This window comes from Siniperca chuatsi, linkage group LG4 (genome assembly GCF_020085105.1).
Source record: "Siniperca chuatsi isolate FFG_IHB_CAS linkage group LG4, ASM2008510v1, whole genome shotgun sequence".
NCBI classification, from domain to species: domain Eukaryota; kingdom Metazoa; phylum Chordata; class Actinopteri; order Centrarchiformes; family Sinipercidae; genus Siniperca; species Siniperca chuatsi.
In genome coordinates this window covers 21,657,125-21,683,116 of record NC_058045.1, presented here as the reverse complement: position 1 = coordinate 21,683,116, position 25,992 = coordinate 21,657,125, and the positions used below count along the sequence as shown (strand labels likewise).

At 41.4% G+C, this 25,992-nt stretch overlaps 1 protein-coding gene across 4 annotated transcripts in view; it reads left to right on the top strand.

Moving 5' to 3' along the window:
* LOC122874757 (solute carrier family 45 member 3) overlaps positions 1-25,992 on the top strand; it is a 33,366-nt gene that overhangs the window by 3,774 nt on the left and 3,600 nt on the right. Inside the window, exons 1-5 of one of the 4 annotated variants that reach the window (XM_044193069.1) lie at positions 7,268-7,314; positions 16,916-17,270; positions 21,879-22,069; positions 22,200-22,863; positions 25,714-25,979. In XM_044193069.1, the coding sequence (XP_044049004.1) occupies positions 17,123-17,270; positions 21,879-22,069; positions 22,200-22,863; positions 25,714-25,979 (1,269 nt within the window). In that variant the 5' untranslated portion in view covers positions 7,268-7,314; positions 16,916-17,122. Of the gene's footprint in view, positions 1-7,267; positions 7,315-7,582; positions 7,790-16,507; positions 16,529-16,915; positions 17,271-21,878; positions 22,070-22,199; positions 22,864-25,713; positions 25,980-25,992 lie in introns of those variants that run through there. The other 3 variants (XM_044193068.1, XM_044193070.1, XM_044193067.1) reach the window with 3 other exon arrangements.

Here is a 25,992-nt window from a genome sequence, read left to right as displayed (position 1 = left end):
GTGAAGGCATATTTAATTTAGGCATCTAGGTTATGTGTTCTTTTTAATATCTAGTCTGAATAAAGACATGTCTTCTCTTCAGTTTGGCATGAAATCGCTCTGTGCCAAAGTGTGTGGGTGTGTTGGCTCTGGTTCAGTTCTCTAGTGGTTTGCTTGGCCAACTGCTTTTCTCTTTAATCCTAATTCGCTGCCCTGTATTTTTGTTATTCAATCCTAAATGCACTGTAACACAATGGGTGAAATATGCCAACTGCACAGCACTTTCTAAAAACAGAACCATTTAGTAAATGATGGGAATATATAAGTATATGAGTGATTTGGTATGGCTGGCAAAAGCAACTGTCTGTCTCTTCTGATGTTTATTTTTCTCCTGTCATTGTGAAACACAAGAATAGATGATGGAAGGATACCACACTGATCACTGCAACTGTCATGTAAGAATCAGTATCCAAAACTTTGTAACTTTTGGTTTAGAACTCTGAAGGTGTTTTCAGACAGAATTTGAAGCAAATTTTTGTCAGGCAAATTTGACCACTGGAGTTTTTATGCAGTTCCGTGGGTTTTTTTTTTTTCGCCTCAAAGAGCCTCTGACTGATCCAACACCAGGAACTTCAGCTCTTTCTGTTACTCTGCTCCAGTCTATCTCCTATTTCCTCTCATCTTTGTTCATTCATAAATTGGAGTCATAAAGCCTTGGGATAGGTGCAGATATTTGGTCAAGTTTAAACATTTTCAACTCGCACGACTTTGCCTAATTTTGCGCTGCACGGGAGTACTGGTGTCCACTCACGTCTTTCCATTGACGTCATATGCAATTGCGCCGCAAGTGTGGGTCCATCCTGCGCCTTTTTTCCTCTTTTAACCCTCACATCACCAATGCCTTGGCTCTACCTCACACAGAATCAGGACTGTCCTTGTGTGACTTTACTAGGGCTGATAGTATAGTTGCTACTGTGCCCTTTAAAGGGGAACTCCACCTATTTTACACATCAAAGTGTGTTTTAAAGGTCCTGGGGAGTACTCGTGCATATGTGAAAAAAGTTGTATTAAGCCTCTTGTGGCTCTGAAGTGATGACAAGACTCCAAGTTTGAAAATGGAAAAAATCTGATGGTGTGTGGAGTTAGAAATAAGTGAGCTTACCAGACCTCTGTATCCCGCTCCTCATCTCTGCTTGAGGCTAGCAGCTCGAGGCTACATTAGCTGCTACTAGCAAAACACACCCGTATCGCTGACAAAACTATTGGCGGTCGAGTTGCATTGGGGCTAATGTAGGCGGCAGGTTTGCTCTGGTTCTGCAGCATAGATTTTGATCCTTTTGAAAAACTGTGCGTTGTGAGTCCGACAATGTTAGAGTACTCTTTTAAGTGAACCTGTACCCTTGTGAAGTATATGTAATTCCTTTCGTCAAACAAGTTCAGAATAAGAATGGTACTGATCGCAGATCCATGTTTTTAGAATGAATACATGTTATCTTCATATCAGGACCTTGCCTTTGGTTCTTGGAAGAGTTGTTGAATGTAAGCCTAGATTCTCCTTTGTCAACTCTACCTAAGTGCTTTTGACAAAAACCAAGTTACTCGTTGCTAGAATGGTAGGGCTGAACGATTTTGAAAAAATATCTAATTGCGATTATTTTGAGTGATATTGCAATTGCGATATGATTTGCGGTATTAGAGGGAATGATATAATTGAAAAACATACTAAAGTGATTTATAGTTTGATTTTTGTGGGGATCTGTACCAAACAAAAATGTTTTCTTAAGTCTGTAGAATATGATGTGTCGGCCAGGACATCTCTGCAGCACAACAATATTTAATTTAAAATGGTATTTTGATGCGCCTTTCACCTAACACATATTGCCTCTCCTGTGATTTAAAAGTTGCAGTAGGCCATATTGTGATTTCGATAAAATTTGGCATTGAAGGCAAAACAGCCTCAGGTCCAGCTCTCACGAAAGGTGGAGGACAGACGGCAAATGGGCCTATCGCTTTTCCATAATTGCCCATAAGATTAGATTCAACTTTATTGTCATTACACATGTACATGTACAAGGCAACGAAATGCAGTTTAGGTCTAACCAGAAGTGCAATAAGCAAGTGCAGGATATAAAGTGTGTGCATAAATGCAGGATAGAGCAGTATTATGAAAATATTTTACGAGCGGTACTATGGACATTATATACAGATGGCATTACTATAAACAGAAGTATACTGATGGATATGTACAATAAATGAGAAACACTACTTTGAGAGTTTGATGTGGCTACTAAACCATAGTTGAAGTCCAGATGAGACAAGTATGGGCCCTGGAGCAGGGATAACACAGGCTTGTCCTTAGACATTTTCCCATGGTGATAAAGACTTGGCCAGATGTTTGCAATACATATTCACACTCTCTCTTTGACACTCTCACAGAAGCCCCAGGGAGTGTGTAAAGTGGCAGATCTAGAAAGAGCAAATCTGGTAAAGCGTTTAGTGTGCCAAATAATGAATGACCCTGCTGCCACCTCCTGATAATTTCTTACTGAAACTACCAGGAACCATCAAGCCAAGGGGACAGTGAAAGGCTTCCAACTTGATTTAGCCCTCTTTGAAGTTTGGCTCTGTGAATGGGAAAACAGCATATTATAAGACACCACAGTGTTCTCTTTCATGTAGCAAGCTGAAAGGGATGCTATTGAGTGTTTGAGGGGGTCCTTTGATATGTGAGATGCTCTGTGCCTTGTGAAAGGATCAAGCTTATGATTTGAGTCAATATGTGTGTGAGTGCTTTAATGCCTGCTCCTGCCAGTTCAGTGTTTTGTCAGAAATGTTGCCTACAGAAGGCTTAGGGTGCCTGACGGTCCCTACAGCACACATATATGTGAAAAGGCTTCTAATTCCATCTAATGATGGATGGATGGAATTTTTGTTAGTTGACAGTAAACCATGTCCTGTTTCTGTACTTGTTTGGGGTTTTCAATATCAAGAGTTCCATCCAAGGTTCAGAGGACATGATTAAAATGAAGGAAGGAACTATTTGTCTTGATTACATGTTTTTTTGTTGGCAGGCTTTTCGTCTTATAGAGCTGATGATTGACATTTCTTCTTTTTCCCAGAAAGCCCGGAGTAGCCTTCCGCCTTTTAGTCTGCATCTATGGGTTGGGCACACAAAGATAGTAATGTTGTAAAACCCTTCCTTTTGTGTTTTTATGCTGCTGTTTTGATGTTTCTGAAGGAAAGGCTACATTAAATATGATTACAATTCCACTGCACAAGATTAAGCATATGTGGAGGGTCATGGTGTGTGTCATGCCTTCCTGTGTATACTACTAGTTAGAGAGGGGGAGAGAGGACTTTGCCTTTCTCTTCCATCTTTACCATCTGGTTTGTGTAGCATTTGACTGAGGCGTTAATCATTGTGCCTTGGGGGCACTCCTGCTCTGACAACAGCTGGAAAAGGGAGATGGACCTGTTGATGTCCTTCTGTCCTCATGTCTGTCAGTCCTCTATGCGCTGCTGTATTAACTGTATCCATGCAGCTGGAAGGTTCATGACCTTGGTGTTTCTAGTTTCTTGAAAAACAGCTGGAGGAGCCTCCCTGGCACCATTTCCTCTATCTGTAATGTCTCTCAGCCCTCAACTTCCTACAATTCACCCAGTGACTCTATACTACTATTTCCTTTAAGTATTTTTAAGTTTGCTCACGTGCCTTTTATTTTAAGGAATCACATCAACACTGTAAAAGCCAATCGATGCCTGCCACATCTGCAGGTCCGCGTGGGTCCCCCTGTGCTGGATCGTACTGTACGCACTAGATGTGCAAGAAAAGCAAACTGGATGCTTGTTTTCGTGTACTGTATGTATTTATATACTGTATGCCCCGTCCTTGGTCCTATTCTCATTAATTGCTTGCAGACACCATTTTCTTTGTTGTACTATTTCTTGTTGTTCAGCCAAATACAACAAACAACATAACTCTTCTTCTAGCTGTCCTGAGATGGAAGATGTGTGGAACTGGGCTGCGTACACAGACGCCCGATTGTCGTATGTATAGAAGCACGTCCACTGTCTGTGTGCAAGTCCACAGCTGAGGGCATCCACGTCCGTATTGAAGGCTGAATAACTCCACTGGTGTCTTCTTCCTAGCGGTCAGGAACGAACTTGCAGTGTAAATGAGACCTGGTTACGTGGCTTATTGTTCTGAAATATAGCTACTGGGGGCTAAACAATGTATTGTTTCAGCATCAAAATTGCGTGTTATACAATTTAAAAAAATAAAATAAAAATTGTGTACGTATACAATGGTCACACTATAAAGGATATCATGGCATGGCCCTTGCTTAAGTCACATTTTTTTCTATCTCAAAGAAATAGTTCAGTCTGTTTGATAAATAATTTACAGTGCCTTGCAACTGTTGGTACAAGACAAGGCAACATTACACATTTTTGACACTTCTATGCTGGTATCCCAATACCACAAATCCACCATCCACGTGCTGAGTGCAAAGCCAGTGTCTTCTTTCCATTAGCAGCTGGGAAGAACTACAGAATGAGAGTTCCTCCTAAAGACAAAGGAGCTCTCTATGTGGCTCTGGGTTGCTCCCCGCTTCTGCTCTGGCAAACAAAATCAAATCAAAACCAAACCAGTCATTGCTGGTTGGCGTAAAACACATCATTACCCCTGCACCAGCGTGGGAATGTCGCCACAGACATCAGATTTAAAAATTCCATATACTGTCAAATACAGACAGATTTACCTGATAGGCTTAATTAGCGTTGTGTGAACTTGTTTGGCAAGGACTTGAATGTAACGGACGTTCATTTAATCTGTAAAATTGTCATATAAAAGTCACTAGGAAAAGAGAAAAAATAGCTTTTTTTACGTGGTGTATTCCCATTTATTTGCTTGGTGATTTTATGTGGTCGAAGGCTGGTGGTTCGTCATTTCAGTTCCATTTGAAAAATCCCCTGTGGCAGACTTGTTATAATAAAAGCAGTAAAAAAATGAAATCGAGATTTGTTCCAGGAACAGGCCATTCACACGGTAAATGTAATGTTGTCGTTTGTAAGATATTTTGATAAAATTATACATTAGAGGTCACTTCAATTGTGGACTTAGGTAACACATCTAACTTTTTAATATTAGCATGTGGTAATGCTAGAAAGTGGTGCACTCATAGCACAGTGGAAACTACATTATCTGGGGAAATCCCTGCATTTCTCAACGACACATGTCAATTTTTTATTAAGGAGTTAAAAAAGTGTTGCATGTGTTAGTTGTGAAATTTGGTATGTAGGAAAAACCCTACAAACTTCAGTGAACTTGTTGCTTTGTTCATCTTCTCTTCTCAGAAGCAGGAACAAACATGTGTAAAGCAGTCTTAGGCAAAGTATGATTGATCCTAAAGGGGTTGTAACATCATATGTGCCTCTTAGCGCGGCTTTATGGATCGATTCATAATTGAATTTTCATTATTTATGATACTGTGGCAGCTGTGACAATGTGCAACAGATGGCTCTGTGTAAGTAAACACTGATGGGATTCTTTAGCCTTAGGGGACTATATAGAAAAGTCTTGGACCAAGTATGTTATGACCTAGTATGGATAACTCCTGGAGAATGTTAACTGGTGCTCTTAGATGGTCATTGGAGTATTGCTAATCCTGAAGGCGCTACATGTTAAAAGCTATAGAAGCTCTGTGTTTAAGCATCGGTGTCACGTATTTACTTAAAGGTTAATTTGCTGTGGAAACACACAATGAGTGATTGATCCTTCCCATCTCATCCTTCGTGCTATGTATAATGTGGGTGTATAATGTGGGTGACATTTAGGCTTTATTGGGTCCCTGCTGCTATACCAAGAGTAGTGGCCCTTGAGCTCTATTTCTGACACACTGTTTTGGTTTCCTTGGTTTGTCAAAGCAGAGAGCTCTGTGTCATAGTTTATTATGGGCATGTTGGGTTTGGCCAGCACTGGAGAAGCCGGGTGTGTGGAAAAGGCTACCATGGAATTAAAACCTTCTTTGCCTGCATAGAGTGCTCATGCATCTTTGGCCTTAAGCTGTAGTCAAGCGCACACACACCATGTAAAACAATAGAAACATCAATGCAGGACATCAAAAAGGTTGAAGATGTGTAAGGTTTTGGCGCAGTATCGTTTTATGTAGTAACAGAGCCATTTGTAGAAAGAGCTGTCAGCTGGTTCGGGAAAGTAAGTGTCTGGTATGTGTGGAACTTGAGGTTTTGGGGGGTTTTGGCTGCAGCCTCCGTTTTTTTCACAGTATACCTCATTATTCTTACTTTCATACAGTTCTCCTGGACTGACACAATGAAAACCCTCTTTGGCGTTTTCCATTCCTAGTTACTCATTAGGCTACTAGGAGGGTGTGTGTTCGAGACATGCATATTTGTACTTGGGGTGGGTAATTGCACACCAATGAGATAATATACCTTTTTATCTAAGAAAGGGCGTTGTTAGTTTTGTGTGTGCTTGTTCCGAATTTATCTGAACAAAAGATTCATGAAGAGTAAGACATATTCGGTAAGTCAAGACATAGAGGTCCAAGCTGATATGAGTGAGTGAGGCCCGGCCTTTCTCCAAAATGGGATTTTCAGAATTCTCTTAATTCCAGGCGAGCCGCTTCTGTTGCAGGAGGAGGAAGTGCTGCCAGCAGCCATTCTCTGCACTCTGTCTTCATATTGATCTGCCTCTGGGCTCCAGAAATGGAGATTCCTTAAAGCCAGCCGTAGTCTAATGACATTACTCAACACCCCCACCCACCCACTACTAACCACCCTCCCCATTTTAGATCTCCCTCCGCTCCACTTTTTTTTCTTCCTCTCACTGTTATCTAATTAAAAGCTTTTCTATAGAGGGTTGGTCTTGGTCTCCAGGCGTGGGGTACAGACATGGCAGCAAGCCGGGGGTGGAGTGATAGTGTGTGTGTGTGCGTGTGTGTACATGAGCAATTGTAGGTGTATGTCTGCACGTGTGTGCATGTACGTGTCTACTCAAATAGGCTTATTGCTGGCTGAGCTGGTGAACCAGGAAAAGAGTTAAAGCAGTCCATGGACAAGCGGTCATGCAGGAGTATGAGCTGGGAGACTGGGCTGCAAGGAGGGAGGTAATGAGAGAGGGTGGGAGAGCTGCCCCTGCCCTGATAGGCAGCTGAACATGATACTGGGTCAGCGGGTATAATACAGAACTTTTAGGGAGTGGTTATAGATAGAGGGAGAAGGGATGGGGGAGTGGCCTCAGTATGGGGTTGTTAGATGATATGAATTCATTCTTTGTCTCCTAACTGCATGTTGTGCTCCTATTATACAACACAGGTGAGTGTGTGTCTCTGTTCTATATTTCAGGTCAAGGTTTTAGGTTTGGTCTGAATGTTGTCTTTCAGACAAAATCTTGAGGGTAAAACAGAAATGAGTCATTTTTTGAGACCGATACAGACAGAAAGCGACATGATTCCTCAAGTGCTTTGGGATTTTCCCAATTCCCAACTTACAGACTGAGGCACAGAAGAGAGGGAGGGAGGGAGAATAATGGGAGGGATGCAGAGGAGGTGGGCTAAATAAGAGAGGAGGGAACAGGAGACACAAAAAGAAGCAGGATAAAAAAATAGTCAGCCTCTTGAGCATAGAGTTGAAGCAGGTGGTCAAAGGAGTCAGTGCAGATATGCTCTGCAAGTGAGTGGAGTGGGTTGATTGGATAAAGAGGGTGAGCAGCCTTTAAAATAGATTAGATGCTCAATTTTCAGCAATGCGAGTGTGTAGATGGACCTTTTGAACTTTGCTTCTTCGGCTGGTGAGTAACATTTTGCCAAATAACTCTACTCCTTTGTGGCTCATCATGTTATTTTGCTGTTATCACACATTGTCTTACCTCAATGTGTGAAAGGCCAGAGGTGCAAATAGTTAATGTACAGGACAGAATAAACAGAATTAAATACATTTCTTTGTAATAGCAAAGACTTACACTTGTAGTCATGCATCTTTGATGCTGTCATTCAGCCAGAAAATAAGCCCAAGCTGATTTAACACATAGCATGAAGTGTTATAACATGGCTATATTAATAATTTGACTTAAAACACAAATTTTATGTTTTAAATAAGGTTGAGCAATTCATAAACATCTGCCGACGGTATTAATATCTGTTTCTTGAGTTAGTTTGATTATAAAAAGGAACACAAGTAAAGTTCAAATAATATGAAATACAGCTGTTATTAAGAAATTAATCATAAAATAAATGTTTTTTCTGCATCTTACAACATTTCATGTTTGCATGTTATAGTGGTGATCAGAAAATACACACACATTTTACACTAATTAACTCGTTGTTGATTAGACCCAATTCAAATTTTGACTGCTCTATTAACTAAATGTAACTACACCTGATCATGGTTGAATAAAAACTCATTAGCGTTTGCATTCCCTCTCATTAGTTCTTTCACATTGACACAATAGGTTTTCAGTGGCTGGAAAGCCACAGTCCGTGGGGAGGCACCTTATCAGCCACATTGACTCACAAGAGGCTACACGGCTCAACTCTGCTGCACTCCATTGTTGTGCTATTTGCATGGGCCAGTATGATAAAAGTCCCCTCCCTGAGCTGTAACTAGCTTTATTCTCTCGTGTGGACCGAGGTGCAGGACCTCAAAACACACACACACACACACACACACACACACACACACACACACACACACCTTAATCCCACACCAGGGCAACTCAACCTAGCCTGCATTCCTCTTATGTTCACCTGATAAGTGTGATGTGTGTGTGTGTGTATCTTTGTGGATCCTCTGTAGTCTTCCTCAGATAAGCACTGATACTTTTCTCCACTCACTATTCCAAGGTTGGGGTCTGGAGTCCATTGGTGTAGAGAGGCTGTTTTAAAACAATATTGGGGTATTCCTGTGTTCTGAATGAATTACTGAATTTGAATGATTGCTTTGATAAGAGATTTTCTCCTAGAACCAGAAATTACATGCTCTTACTGAAATAATTCTTGAAGACACTGATAGCATTGCTCTCTCAGGAGCCATCAACTATTAGTTTCTTGTCATCTTTTTGGTCTTTTTAAACTTGAGGGACTTATTCTGAGCCATCATCCTAATTAGGTGCAGAGATGGAAAGAGCACTTAACATTTTGGCACTGCAAAGAGTGTCATTAGACCCTCCAGAAATAAGACAAGGTCGCCTTTCCTGTTCCATTATAAGATGTACGTCCTTCCATCGTATCTTCTCTCAGAAGCACTACTTTAAAATAACTGGCGACAGGTCAACTTTTCATTTAAATAGGCAGCACAGTACAGGAGGAGAATATTAGCAGCAGACAGCTTTGAATTGTTAGGTTGGTCACATGATTTGCAGTGAAAGGCAGGGTCAGGGGTCACAGTGACGCATGTGGGCTTAAGATTACAGGCTGGGGGGTAGGGTCAGCACGGTCAGGCCTGTCTTTAAAGTGAGCAGAGGCTGAACACAAATCAAACACTAAACTTTTTATTGAAGTTGGTTAAACAAGTTCCATGTTGTTATCCAGTAGTCAGTAAAAGAAGGAAATGGTGTATTTGGAAAAATGGTGCCAGAGGTCTGATGGTGTCCTCATCTGGATAACAGTCCATGGAACTATGTAGAACACCTGGGGGAGATATAGGAAAAATGGCGAAAAGAGTGGCAGAGGGACTGAAAGAGAGTGAAGAATGGTAACATTTCTATAAATTAAAAAAAGGGTACATTACAACATTACAGTGATACCAGTTAAAAGAAATTTGTGACTTGAAATATCAGCTGAATGAGATATACAATTAGAGGGCAGAATATGCCCTCTACAAACAAGTGGAGAGAAATCTGGTAAGCTGTTGGCAAGACAACTGAAACAAAAAGATGCCAGTTTCTTAATTCCTGCAATTAATAATGATATGGGGGGAAGTTTTGACAGACAATGTGGAAATCAAAAAGGTCTTCAAAAGTTTTTATGAAGTCAGAGGCATCTGTAGAGCAAGGTAAATATCAGGAATTTTTTTCAAATATAGATCTTCCTACGGTGTCCTCAGCCCAGGTGGAGATGTTGAGTGTTTGAAGTAAGGGAGGCTACATATCAATGAAGTCCAGTAAATAATCAGTTTTAGATGGCTTTCCAGCCGAATATTATAGGAAGTACATTGACATAGTAGCACCTATTCTGACCGAGATTAGAAGTGCTGGCAGAGGGGCATTCAATGATGCAATAATAATTGTACTGCTGAAAAAAGATAAGAATCCTTATGAGCCAGGTAGCTTTTGGCCAATTAGTCTGGAAAATGCAGATTGTAAGATATTGACTAAGGTATTGGCAATGAGAATGGAGAAAGTCCTACCACAAGTTATTAATGATGACCAGGTCAGTTTTATTAAAGGTAGATCATCAGCTGACAACCTTAGATGCCTACTCCATCTTATGTGGTTAAATTGTAAAGAAGAGGTTCCAGTTGCTGCTTTCTTGCTTGATGCCATGAAAGCATTTGATACGGTGGAGTGGGGATATGTGATGTATACTCTGCAGAAGTTTGGTTTTGGGGCAGGATTTATTAAATGGGTTAAGGTACTATATTCAGCACCGCGGGCAGCAGTTCTTACGAATGGCATTATATCCCCCTTCTTTTTATTGTTACTATCAAACCCAGATTCCTCTATTCCAGGTGTCATGGGCATTGTGGAGAGTTTTTCTGAGATTTCAGGCTTCAAAATCAACTGGCAAAAATCAGAGGTAATGCCAATCTGCTTGGGTTGCTCCCCTGCTGACACTGGAGTATTTCCATTTAAGTGGCTACCATCAGGGATGAAATATCTGGGTATAAGATTGAGTGACTACAGACTTTTCAGGATTGTTGAAATTAATATAAATCCGGTGCTTTTATTTATTTTTTATATATATATATATATATATATATATATATATATATATATATATATATATATATATATATATCACACACAAAATACAGGACAGGAGGAAAGTGTATTGCAAAGGTTTTTAAAGCTTCTGTATAATGTACAGTCATCCTCTGTATTTTATAAAATGGCAGCAACTGCTCTGTGTGAAAGTCTGAGGATATTATGGCAAAGGGACCTGGACACTGAACTTGAACAAGAGGTCTGGGAAAATATTGTACATAAAATGGGCTGGCCAGTAAGGGATAGCATTCATAGATATTATTGGACTCCACTTAGACTTAAAAGGTGTCTTGGTCTAATTCAATGCAATGAGTGCTGGAAATGGACGAGTTCTATGGGTACTTTATTACCTTATGTTGGACTGTCCGCTGGTTTCCCCATTTTGGACCCGAGTGGTTGGGGCAACTGATAAGTGGTTGGATCAGGCCTTGCCAAGCGCGCCACGTTTTTGCCTTCCTGGAGACAAATTTGTTCTACCAGCTGGACTTACAAAGGCACAGTTTGGGTTAGCACTTGGCAGGCTTCCTTAATTCTTCTGGCCTATGATACCATGCTGTGGTGTTTGCTTTCAGTTGTTTGTGTACTTTGTTACCTGTAGACTACCATGTGAAAAGTATGTTTTGTATTGTAATGGTGCGGGGAGAAAAATAAAAAAATCTAAATGACACTAAAAGAAAAAGGGTATATCTTTTTCAAAAAAATGTAAGTGTTCTTGCTGAAAATTGCATGTGCAAACACTGCAAAAAGGTTAAAATGTCTCCAAATAATAATTGTTTGCATGTGAAATTTTGTATGGGTGCGGTTAAGGTTCAAGCACTATAAGCTGTTTAAGTTAAAGCACTGAAAGGGTTTGAAGTAGCAGTTGAAGTGTAAGCATTAAAAATAGTTGGTGTGTCATTTGAGGTGTTTTGGTGTGTTCACACAGTGCAAAGCAAATTTTAGAGGTGGCACAGTTGCATGCAAAGTCACTGTGAAAACACAATTAGATGCAAATTTGCCTGGGGTGGCGCAAATTGACGCAAAGACGCCAATGTAAAAAAGTTTAAACTTGATAGAAAAATTCATGAAAAAGAACCGATAAGAGTATCGATAAGGATAGTAATATCAATAAAATCCTAACAATACCCATCCCTATTCACGAGAAAATAGGGTGGGGTTGAAGACAAAGTTTATTTAGGTAATTTATCACTCACTCACAGTTAAGGAGTCCATCTCTGGGGAGAAAAGGGGATTGTCATACCATTTTCAAAATGCAAGACTGTTGCTTTCCATCTATGACACATTGTGTCCTTGTTCTGATTAATTTACTTGATTTATAAAGATTAAACATGACAATTAACTTTAGTTGTTGTTGTTATTTGATAACCGCTAATAAATAAAAAACTAGTATAGGGACAAGTAAAAATTGACTTGGGCAAGTCAATTTCTGACCCACTTGCCCAATCGGGCAAGTGAAAAAAAAACCTCAACATTGAACCTGTAATAATAGTGGAGATGGGTATAAATTAATCTCAGTCATCTAGGTATAAGATGTACAACACAGTTTGAGTCAGTGCATAGATCTGTTTCTTAAGGGTTTTGTTGTTCCTCAGTTGACATCAGGTAGAAACCCTTGCATTTATCTCTGATGACATGTTGAGGACTGTGTCTAGAAGGAACCTGTCTAGGGCCCCTGAGCGTGACATCCTTCAGTGATACCCAGCTGTTCCCATGACCCCCAAGACAATGCCAATCTGCACTGTTAAGAAATGCTGAGGTAATGATATTATGGCAGCAGTGTAAGCAGCACCGTGTTCATTAGGGGTTGCTCCATCTTAACTTGTTTGTGTTATTCAGAGAGCAGACGGTCAGGCCCATTAATGTGCAGGAACACAAAGGGAGGAAGGCCACAGTGCTGCAGCCATTCAGCTTGAGCCAACCAGACCCTCCTGCTGTGGTTTCTGCAGCCACAGCCTTGACTGTGCTTGTGGCTCTGATGTCATCTCGGACTAATTCCTTCCCCTCTTCCAAACCCTGCTGTCTGCTTTGAGACCCCACACCCCTGCCCACCCAACGCCACACATGCACATACACATGCGCACACACACACACACACACACACACACACACACACACACACACACACACTTTCTATATCCTACCATCTATATGAACACTGCATTAATAAAAGGCTTGGAAATTGACTTGATACCTCACTATATCACATTACTCTCCCAGGCACAATGTATACAAAGCCTGTTTTGTATTGTAAGAATACCGCTTAGAGACCGATTTTTTTCCTTGGGGGGGGGCTGTGGCTGTGGCTGAATAGGGCTTGGTAATGGAGCAGTGGGAGAGCTGACAAAAGCAGGCCACCACCACCACCACCCCCCTCTCCTCTCACCAGCCTGGCTCAGTCAGTAATGTTTAAACACGTAAGGTGACAAGGAGAGCTGTTTGTCTAAAAGTGTGTGCGTGCGTTTGTGTCTCCAAGGCTATGGGAAGACGATTAAGGGCATGACTGGAATACATTGTAGAGTCAGAGGTGTCATTAAGTGAGTGGTGGAATGATTGTGTGTGTGTGTGTGTGTGTGTGTGTTTCTCACTTCCGTCTCTACAACGTAAACGTGAGTGCTTCAGAGCTCTGTTCTGCTTTGTGCCAATGCCACAAACATTGTATTGGCTAAAGAGTACCATATTTAAAACAAATTTTTATGTTTGACTTTTAAGGTGGATAAATGGACTGATAAATGCTTCTCTGCACTACTTTAACTGTTATCCTTGACACCGTCTTTCAGTCCTTCCATCCTCCTCCCTCGCCCCTGTCCTAACTCTGACTTGCCACTGCCACTCGGGTCAAGACTTAAGCAACCATTCAATTTACAAAACCCTGAAATCTGATTTGCTTTTGGTCAGGTGTCCCGACAAGCCGCGGCTGCTTGGGCGGACAAATCAGATTTCTCTATTCTTGCCGCTAGGGCCCTTCTGTTTTTCTGTGAGAACGTCTGACAGAGATTCAGCTGGGGCTGCAATAGAAAGCGTTCACACTGAGATGCAGAACCATAAAGGCATAACCAGTTGTGGGCAGATATGTCAAAAGGGTTCTCTTAGAATGCAGGTCAGAGACTAAGCTGACCTCAGGGGTTGAGGAAGGATAAAGAAGAAATGCAGAGGAGAGGGAGGGGGAATATACATATACACACACACCCACACAGAATATGTTGGTAGGGGGTTGTAGTGGCCAGACAGGTTGAGGGGCAAAGGCTGGTTCCCTGATGGGTGTCTTTCATTGTGCCCAGGCTGGGTGGGAATGAGATCTGACTGGTGTGAAATGGTCCTCTCTCTCAGTGACCCATGATCCAGCCTGCTAACACTGTCGCTTTGTCCTTCAGATTCTCAAAGAGCCTGTATATCAGAGGACTCATAATGACTGAGCTGGGAATGTATGAATGCTGTAGGAACTCTGATGGCATCATTGATGACATTCAGTTAACATTTTTGATTACAACGATGTGAAAGGCACAAAAGGGTTTTAGATGGCCTTTGGAAGTCTGGGATGCCTGATGACTGATTTGTGCAAGTGGTGTAAAATGATGATGTTTAAGGAAATGAAACTCTGAGTTGACAACGGAAACTACTTGTTTTAACCCCCCCAGAGCCACTCTTGTTTCCTCAGAAAACCATGTGTCATCTATTTTGTCTCTTTATCAACTTAAGATTTTTTTTTTGACCCCACAAGGTACATTTCCTTGGAATACTGTATGAATCTGATTAAATCACTTATTGAGCTTAGCACATTTATGATTAACCAAGTGTTGTTGCAGACGATGACATCCATTTTGTTTGCTAAGAGAGAACAGATGGGCAGCATTGGCAGGGAAATGTCACACCAAATGCAAATATAGCACCTTGTTGTTGCTATGTTTGCGGCTGTTCTGACTGTTCTTGCTCTTTCACTCTGCTTTAAAGGAACGCACACCTCATTGGTGGATGATGACGATAATGGTTATCTTGGTTTTACTTTTTGTTTTTGCTCGCTAGGAAGCAGAGAGATCTGTACACGAATGCACACAGATTGGAGGCAGCCTGATATATTGAAGACATGTTGCTTCATTAATCTATTTCTCAGCTTAAATCTTTTTCAATTTGTCTAAAGTGGTTGTTTTTTTTGTCTCCGTCAAATTTAAGACTATTATCACTTAAAAAATACAGGGCTGGTGTTAGAGTAAACTGGGTTAGGATGAACACATGGTATCTTGACAATAAGGCATGGTAATGGAGAATATCAACTATTCTCACTGGAAAAATTATCCTTCGAGGTGTGGTTGACTTGCCTGTCAGTGTAGGATAGTATGCAGAAAATAACAAGGAGATAGTAGTTGTTGGTTCACCGTGGTGTTTTTGTTCGTCTTGATACACAAAGCTTAACCTACGTTGGATGAGATGTGTCGAACGAACTGCATGTACAAAACGCTTTGCAAATTTGAAAAACACAAGCGCATTAATGGAAAATGCAAATGCCACAACATAACGGAAGTGAGCAACAATGGATGGTGACAATGAAACGGGCCAACTATTATTATTATTATTGTATTTTATCATTCATTTATTATTATTAAACATGTGGAAGAGAAAAGTTCTTGCTCATTTGAGAAGTAAGTGAAACGTTGTTCGCTAGCTATCAGTGATTACTGTCGCATAGCTAGCTTCATAATAGCGTAACATTAGATGGCAGAGTACATAAATATGAAAATATAAAGACATTGAACAACATTGCTCATTTGTGACAATCACATAGCGATAGTAATCATAGTTAGCTAGCGAACAATGTTTCACTTTCCTCTTCCACATGTGTAGGCATTAATAGTCGGCCGGCAATAATAGCCGGCCTGTTTCATTGTCAACATCCGTTGTTGCTCACTTCCGTTGTTATGTTGTGGCTTTTGCATTTGTGTTTTCCGTTTAATGCGGTTTTGTTGTTTTGAATTTGCAAAGCGTTTTGGATATGCAGTTCGTTTGACTCCGCCACCGTATTAACCTCTGACTTAAACACACAACCTTGACGACACAGTTGATGACTTTTTTACTTTTTCTGTATCTGGCACAACATAGCTTTCGGTCTTTAAACCTAGCATGGTAAAACATGCTGTGTAATATCATCCCTCTCACATGTGATTTAATCTACCTCCTGCCTCATTGTCTCTTTTTAGTGACATGTCTTTTCAGGTGCTAAAGACTATCTCATGCACACTCATCTGAACAATGGTAGTAATCTGCCGAACATTTCTGGAAGGAGGACCTACGTAACTAAAACTGCAATCAAAGCTTAATAATACAGATAATGACAGGGTCAGCCAAGGAAAGGCTGGATTTTAGATTGTCCCACTAATACTAGAGTTATTATGGAGAAGGGAAAGGGAGATGTTGTAAGGAGAGAGATGGGAAGTTAGAACTTAGACTTCTTTTTTTTTAAAGGTTGATGTGTGTTTTGAGACTTAAAAAGGCAAGCAAAGCAGCAGGGGGAGAAAGAATTCTCTTGGCAAATGGTTTGGTGTGTTTGCCACGTCGCTCCAGCTGACTCATCTCCTCTTTCCGCCTGTTGTTGCTCCTGCTGTCCTGAAGCTGTCGGTGAGGAGCTCTGAGAATACATCAGTATCATATCCTTGTGACTGTTGCGGCCATTTCCATGTTTCTGAAAAAATATGTTGGAATCTGCATTGATTGGATCCTGTTGCGAGAAAGCTGTCATGCTGACATTCTCCATACAACCCGAGGCCACTAAGATCCAGGTGTAGCAACCTGGGAATGACCTGTCTATCGTGGCATGCCTTAGCCCTTACTCACATTTTCTAACAGTCTGAAATGGCAGCATATAATTATATACTGTATGACATGCTATGCAGAGACTATGTGAAAGCTGTGTCATATATATATATAGGCATTTCTTTCATTTTGCTGTTCAAAAGTTTCTAAAACTCCATTTCTCTCTGCTCTCCTTTCCTCTTCCCCTACTAGTCAGATCCAGAATGCTGAGAAGAGGATGAATCCTCCAGGTCATCTGAGACATCCACGTGTCTTTGCTGCTGTCCCTCCCCGACAGCCCTCTTGTCCCACTGGGGCACCATCTGCCTCCCCAAGCTCCTGCCCGGGTCCCTCCCCCCTCCCCTGCCCCCAGTAGTGGCCATCCCAGAGGGGAGGAAAGGCGAGCCAGCCCCCGTAAATATGCCTGGATGGAGGTCTCAGTGGCGTCTTGTCCTGCTGAACTCCCTGACCTGTGGCCTGGAGATCTGTGTGGCAGCTGGGATCACATACGTACCCCCACTGCTGCTGGAGGCTGGAGTGGAGGAGCGCTACATGACCATGGTGCTAGGTAAGGACCTGGTAAAGACTGAAAGTGGGGAATCTGGTTACCAGGCCTCTTTGCTACTTCATAGTGTACGTGTGTGTATGCAAGTGCACATGTTTTGCTTCTGCCTTATTCTCTCTCACACACATGCACAGTCTCATCATGTCTTCCTCCCTGTCCCTTTCTGACAACGTATTCATTAAACATGAAAGGCACTTGCACACACTCTCAACGATACACTGCTAGGATTCAATTATCTCCTCTGTGGCTTGTTTACTGACCACATGAGTGATTGTTTCTTGTCCGAGTGTTTCAAATGATAGATTTTTATAGCCCTGGCGTGCCATTTATTCACTTTGGAATACTTTGTGTATTGTCATAGGGTTCAAAAGAAATGAGATTTTATTTTAATCAGTCTGAATGCTTTGTTTGCTGTGGTAACATTAAAGCCATAATACAAATGGAAAACAATTTCATTAGCTGCTATTGACGTCATAAGAAGTATTGTAAATCAGAATAGGCTGTACCCTCCAAGGAATGTAAGGTTTCGTAGATTAGTTTGATACATAAAGATGTGACCTTGTCCAGTGGTAGCCAAGTTTGTGTGGTGGTGGGGGTGCTGCACAGAGGCGTGACTATGCCTCAGGGCTTCTATCTTCTTTCCTATTCAGGTCATAAAGACATAATTGAGGCCGTTACACAAATCAGTGGCCAAATCACCTGTTGTTTTGTTGAGGCGGTAATCAGGCGCTAATTTAAAGGCAGCAGGAGGGCAAACTGCCGGAGGAAGAGCCATGATCTCCAGACAGTCTGACACATAGTGTTGCTTATTGCAGTTCACATTGGACACTGTAAAACAAGGAACAACTATGATTTCACTAAATGCATCTCATTTGATTTTCTATTAGTTAAGATCATAAAATTATTGTTGTGATCTTGGTAAATAAAGGACTTGTAGGGATGTTTTTAAGTTTGTTTTTATAGGGCAGATACATAAGCATATTCACTAAATAGACTATTGTTACATACTGTATAATACTTACAGCCTAAGTTAATTTGCCATGCTTGTTCCTTTTGACTTTTATTTAAAAAATATACACACACACACACACACACACACACACACACATACATACATACATACATACATACATACATACATACATACATACATACATACAAATATTTGTATTGTCCTACACTGTACAGCTGCACAGAGCACAATGCGTGACAGCTGATTAGCTCTACCCTGTATCAAAGCGTTTCTATGGTTTTCTATAGTCTTTTTTGTAGTCTCATACTATTTTGTATAGAAGTGGCAGAAAATGGATTTGGACAGCCAGACACTGAAATTCAAAAGCAGTTTTCTCTATAGCAGCACTTTAGAGGCATGTAACCCTGTTGTTAAACACCACCACTCCTTGGTAAAAAGTGCAGGAGGTAAAAAGGATGAGCCACTAAGTCTGCCTTCCTCTGGTATTACACTTAAGATAGGGTTGCACATGCCACTGAAAAGCACAGGGAACAATCAGCTGGAAAATACAAAACATTATTTTTGCCATTTGAAAGTATTTATAAGATGTGGACAATCCACCTGGAGGGTAAACATTGATTCAACTGCAAAACAAAAGTTTAAAAGAAATGTATGTATGTGTGTGAATCCAGAAAGCTCGTCTTCTGTTTTGTCCTTAGGGAAACGGTTTAAACATTTTCCCCAGCATAATCTCACAATCGCTTAACTTCAAAGTTTTAAACTGTTGTAGTGTCAGACTGCTGCTGAACCAAAGAAACAGGATTACAACCAGAAGCAAGTTTGAAGTAAAATTGAAAGACACCCGTTGAAGACAAATACAGATGGTGGACACAATTTAAGCATTTAAAACAATGATACCACACATACCACTACAATACAATCCAGCTTTGCAACAAATACTACAAGCTCATAATATACCAGTTTAGTTGAGATGGTGCAAGAGAAGCATTTATCACTAACTATATGGTCATTTTGGAGGCTGACGTTTGTGGTGGTTGTGTCATTTTGCACTTTATTGTAGTTTATTTTTTTATGTTTGAAAAAATACAATACAATATGTTGCAATCCAACACTCCCCAAACTACAGCCTCAAAAAGCATACTGTGAATCAGTGACGGTCTCAATACAAGCAGAACATTGTAACCCTCCAATGTAGGGTGGTTAATGCGTATTATCTTTCACTTTTAACATACAAGATACAAAACATTTTACTGATATCATTTCTTACAATTAAGTGCACCATCATATCCAGGAATTCTGGGAAGAGCCATGAGAAGTAGCTCATTGTGCTCTGTGCAGTGCACTGCCTTGTGCAACGCCACAAACACTCTAGAGAATGTGCAGCTGATGACCGCACCATTATGTCTGGCTAATGTATAATTCAGTTTTGCCTCTGGTTGTGTATTTGTGGCTTCAGTTTCCTCATACCTTTCAGTCTAACAATAGTCTGTAAGAATGTACTCAAATTGGAATATTGGAATAATAATATTTGGAATGCTTCCTAATGCAAACATTAAGACAGACAGGTTTGTTTTTTGAAAGAGGTCAGTCATCTTGGTGCTCACAAATTAGTGGCATTAGTGGTGTACATGTAGCATCACCCATATATATTTGCACACTGTAACTCAGTTTACTTGTAAGTGATGTGAATAGCTGCATTATCCTGTCAGCCCAAATGGCATTCACATGGTCTTCATTAAAGACATCTCTTTGAGACATTGTCTTGTGACTTTACAGATGATAGATAGATAGATAGATAGATAGATAGATAGATAGATAGATAGATAGATACAATTCCACCAAATCAAAAGGCTCTGTGTGGATGACAGAAGTGACTACTCAAGTATAAAGTTTAAACAATACACTTCTGCTCTTCCATTTCTCTAACAGCTGCTGGTAATATGAAAAAAAATGATTTAATCGTAGAACAGCCTACACTGTCAGCCAATATGGAAATGGCACTCAACCAAATTCTCATCCCCTGTATTATAATGGAGTGCCTGAGTGTTTGACTGAAGATAGATATTGTGTCTGGGGAGGGTTATAAAGCTAATTTCCCCAAGCGGTAGTGTCAGGTTCACAGATGGCTGCTCTCTACTTTATCTAATAGCCATTTGTTTGCTGCTTTATCCGCCAGTTGTTACTCTCTTTCTCTAGTTTCCTCTCTGTTAGTGCCGAGGTGTTCATTACTTGTGTTATTTTAAGCATATTTAGGTGTGTATTGAAGTAACAAAGCACATGGTGGAATGTAACACGTTTTATATTGGGTAGGATCATATGTGTTGTGTGTGGGTTAGGTTAGACACCACACTGATAAATGTGTGCGTAAACAGAGCTGGAAAGCAGCTTGCATCGTATTCAGAAGCTGGAAAGCATGCTTTGGTGTATGTGAGTGAGAGCGAGATATATAGTATATTGCAGGGAATAGTGAGCAGCTACTGAGTGGGGAGAGTGTATGTGAGACAGTAAGTCTTACAGCTGTAGATGATGAGGATTGTTATGATGGGCCTCCACAGCAAGAAGAAATGTGGTGGAGGTGCTGACTGGCTGGCTGCAGTCGACTTGTCTGTCTCAAATTGCCTGCCTGTCTCTTTGTCTGTGCTCGTCTATTTCCCTGCTTACCTGCCTGCCAGTCTTTGGCAGTCTTTCTGCTTCTTCAGGGGTTTCAGAGTACTCTTCAGACACCAAAAAACCCATATGTTGTATTCCTTTCTCTATGTTTCAGTTTCTTGTTAAACTGTAGACAAATGATCTTGGTAAAGTTGTGTATTCCAGTCATGCTTCTTTGATGTTGAGGTTTTGAACCCTAGTTGTGCTGTAGAGCAATGTTTTGATGAGCAGGTCGCCTTATTGTTTGTATTTTATGTTTTATAAGCATGTGCATGAGGACATTCATGAATTCACAATATGGACGTACACAAAGTGTCTTTTGATGAGAAACATTGAATGTAAACAAAAGTGTGCTTGTCTATAATGAAAACTCCACAGGATACCCTTTTAAATGTCAAACTGTAGCCCCAGAATTAGGTCATTTTAGATTTTGTGTGTGTCCCTATGCGAACATGGTGTGTTCTAATTAGCTAGACCCGACCACATGTGGAGGATGAACTGAGGGTGGGTTACCTTCAGGCAGCAGGCCATCTGTAGGAACCATCACCAGCAGTCAGTGATGATGGCAGAAGGAGACATGCAGTTCACCCCCTGGTGGGGCAGCAAGCAGGACTTGACAGGACCGGTAGGAAGCAGGCTGAAAAATAACCGAAACACCTGTCAACCAGTCACAGTAGCTGTTGTAAGCTGAAGCTTAAGCTGAACAGAGATTTTATAGACACGTGTGTTTTTGGCGTGGGATATTGTGAAAAGCTCTGATTTTAAGGATTTCAGTGGGGTTTTTTTTTTTTTGGTAGGAAAATACCATGTTCCTCTTATGCAGTCTGTTTCAAACATTTGTAAATTCATGTTGTGCACACATAACGTTGTCTGAATTTCTTTGTACTTTTGCCACATCCTCTGTATCTTAGCTGTTTGTCCTCTACATATTCTATGGTTTGTTAGTGTTGTCTCTGACTTCTTCTGTGTATCCCTGGTTCTGTCCACAGGTATTGGTCCAGTGCTTGGCCTTCTGTTCATTCCTCTGATTGGCTCAGCCAGTGACCACTGCAACAGCAGTTATGGCAGACGACGGCCTTTCATCTGGCTGCTGTCTTTGGGAGTCCTTGTGGCGCTTTTCATCATTCCCCATGCTGATGTACTGGCCGCACGCCTTGCGTGGGGTGGACGCACCCTCCAGGTAGGATACCTGTTTATTTGTCTACAAAGCACACAAGACAAGAAACTTGTGTTGTACCATGGTTATGATTCACACCTTTTATGAAGTTTAAAATGTAACTTTCCTTAATATGTTTGTTGCTTTGCTACAGGTGGGCTTCCTTATCTTTGGGGTTGGGCTCCTTGACTTTTGTGGACAAGTGTGCTTCACACCACTGGAGGCTCTTTTGTCGGACCTGTATCGGGACGAGGAGGACTGCGGTCAAGCCTTTGCCATGTTCTCCTTCATGGTCAGCTTGGGAGGCTGTGTGGGTTATTTGCTACCTGCGCTGGACTGGAGCCGTGGCCTGCTCTCTGTTTACCTAGGAGGCCAGGCCGAGTGTCTCTTCTCCCTTCTCATCCTCATCTTCATCTCCAGTGTGCTCATCACCATGAAGGTGTCTGAGGAACCCTCGTGTGCCAGCAGTGGCTTGGTGGGTTCTGGATCTTTACTGGAGTCTGGGGCTGGTGCGATTGAGGCCGGTCGATGCGGTATGCCGCGCTCATGCTGCTACCTGCTGAAGTGCAAGCTAAGGCTGCTGAAGTCTGGACCCCTGCTGTGCCTGCTGAGAACATGCTGGTCCATGACCCCAGCAATCTACAGGAGCTACTGCCATGTCCCACGGGTGATGAGGCAGCTGTGTGTGGCTCAGCTCTGCAGCTGGATGGCTGTCATGTCTTTTATGCTTTTCTACACAGACTTTGTGGGGGAAGGCCTCTATGAGGGCGTGCCCAGTGCATTACCAGGAAGTGTGTCCAGGCAAAGATACGATGAAGGTCAGATTTCCTCTTTATACAGTATCTTGAAGATTTCTGTGTTATGTGAGGTTATTTCTTTTGTTTTCAAATGATATCTCTCTAAATGTGTAAGTAGCTCATTGTGGTATACACACTAGATATTATGAGTTGGTGCCTTCATTAACCCCCCCTACGGAAGTTGAAAAATCTTCATTCCCTTTATAGCGTGTTATGAAACAAACTTCCATTGCGCTAGTGAGACTCGAGACATGGCTTTACCTCCACCACCTGTCGCCATAAACTGGCTTAGGGTCCATCCTGTCTGCTCTGTCACAGCTGGGTAGGATGCACTCACATTCCTCAGGCACAGGTGGAAGACAGAGACAGAGCCTGTGTTCCTGCATGCCTACATGCCTTCCTGCTGCCTTCATTTTGGCTCCTGTCAAGGTATAGGACATATAGAGGAAAGACCAGCCATTCACATAGACACTTTAGACACAAGACTTTACATAAGATAATGAACGTTTTGTGTAGTTATTCCACTGAACAAGTAACAAATCCTTTGGGTAAGTATGCTTAAGCCAAGTCAAGCCAATCCAAGGCATTTCAGGTATTACTTTCCACCCCATGACTTTAGAAATTGTAAACAAATACACACATTTATCCTTTATCCTTTCCTGTTCCTGCTCTGTAAATCACAGCATTGTCGCTAATCCTGCTAGACAGTTGTATGACTATTTTCTGCTGCTATGCAAATGCTTAGCTGTATGATTCCACCTTAATATAACCTTTAGACGGTCTACAGGCAAGGTCTCAACTGTTCTCTCTCTCACCATTCTCCCTCTTTTGCTCTTTTGACATTTTCATCTATCCATCCATATTCTTTTCTTCTCCCTCTTTCCCCACCTCTATCTCCCTCCCTACCTTTTGTTTACTTTTCCTCTGTCTCTACTCCCTGTGCTTGCTGGACCACAAGGAATGTCACACTCACAAAGAATTAATGTCAAGGAATCAGCACACAAAGAACATGTTCATTCAAGTCAGGTAAACGGCCAAAACACACAATTTTGAGGTCTGTCTGGGCCACGTTTTTTTAATCTGAAACACAGCGGATGTTATTAAACCACATCAGTCAGCTTGCAGATGTTATTCTGCAGGGAGGTTATTTGCTTTGTCTGTAGTCACATGGACTTTTTTTACTTAATTTTATTTAACAGAAACTGCTATTCTTTTTGTGATCATCCTTCCTAGTGGGAAGGGTTGCAATGCAAAGTAGTTATCTGTTACTTAGATCAGCTTGTAACACTACAGAAACTGCAAAATGCAGCAGTTCTCCTGTGCACAGATTCAGTTGCATTCTGGCTCTGTCCCATATCTCTGAGGGCTTGAATTTCGGTCCTCATTAGCTTGTGTTTTGTTTGTAAAGTGGGCTCGGCAGCTTTGCTTTCCAGGAGTAATATGATCCACGCACTGCTTTCATATAAGTGATTCTCTGCTCTGAACTTCTGACCCACACTGTTCACTCAGAGCAAGCTGAGAGATCAGGGTGAATGCAGACTGAAATAAATAACAGTCCAGATTTGTAGTCAGTCCAGCTTCCATGGGTTATAGTACTCATATTTTAAAACTTAATTAGGGGGTCAAATAAATGTGGATTTATGGGTAACATTATTAAAAATGGAACAAATTTCCCACAGTGAACAAAATCCCATGTTGACTGCAATTTATAAAAAATTATGTCATTACTGAAAACGTGGGAGAAGTTTGCCTTCAAGGCTTTCTGGCAGAAACGCTTGCTGGGGCTCTCTGTGCGAAAAATGTTGCATTGATTCTGTCAAAAGATAGAAATCAGTTTTAGACTGACTGTTAGTGTATTTATTTGGGAATTAAAAAACCTTTTGATGCCATGCAGCAGGCAACATAAATGAATCTAATTCTGCTAAGGAGTCGGCAACTCTAACTGTTGTTTGAACTTAAAATTCCTCCTCGGTTAGTAGGGCTGAACAATTGATCAAAATATTAGCGGAATCGCAATATGGCCATATGCAATATCCACAGTCGCAGGAGCTGCAAAGGTAAAATGTGTCACAACATACGATTTATAAATGAAGCACTGTGGTGCTACAGAGATGCCCCGGCCTACAAATCATATGCTCTAGACATAAGCAAATATGCTTGTTTGGTACAGACCCCAACAAAAATCACATCATCATTTTTATTTTATTTTTTTCTGTGAAAATGAAATGCAAAAATTACCATTCCCCACTAAAATCGTGACTCATATTGCAATATCAGTCAAAATATTCGCAATATGATTTTTCTTTTTTTTTTTTTTTTTACATATCGTTCAACCCTATCAAACTATATCAGTTGTTGAGACCAAATGCTTGTTTCCTGGCTGGCTCACTGAGCCAGACTCAGGGAAGGAGGCACATTGCTTCACTAAACAAGGACCGGCCTGGGTGTGTTTCAAGGATTTATCTAAGGTTAATGCTGTCTGTGATGGTCCAAGTCAGCCACCCCAAACAGTGTGTCCGTGCCACAGAGCTCTGTGAATGTCTCCCCACCCGGATGTGTGTCTGTGTGTTTATGAGCTTAAGCAAACAGTAGGGTTTCTGGCTCATCCAAAGAGCTTTTCAAAAGAGCATCACAGTTTAAAGTTAACATGGGGTTGGCAGTGGTCAAGCATGCTGTGCATCTTTCACTAGATGGGGCCATAGAAGGAAATGATTAGAGCTGATGCAGATGTCAGACTGTACCCACAACAAAATAGGACAACGTAACAAGGCAGTCATCACTACAGCTGGGTCTCCTACAGCGGATGTCGGAGAGAAGCTATGAGTTTTATGGGCTTGGCTGGTTGTGATACAAGTTACATTTTTCTTTCAGGTATCCGTATGGGCAGTCTGGGCCTGTTCCTGCAGTGTGCTACCTCAACCTTCTTCTCCCTGGTCATGAGTCGTTTGGTTCGCCATTTTGGCTCACGGTGGGTCTACCTGAGCAGTATGGTGAGCTTCACAGTCTCTGCTTTGGTCATTTGCCTGTCCAAAAGTGTGGTCTTGGTCACTGTAATGGCGGCCCTCACTGGCTATGCGTACGCCACACTGCAGACTCTGCCCTACACACTCACCTGCCACTACCACAAGGAGAAAGAGGTAAGTAAACATC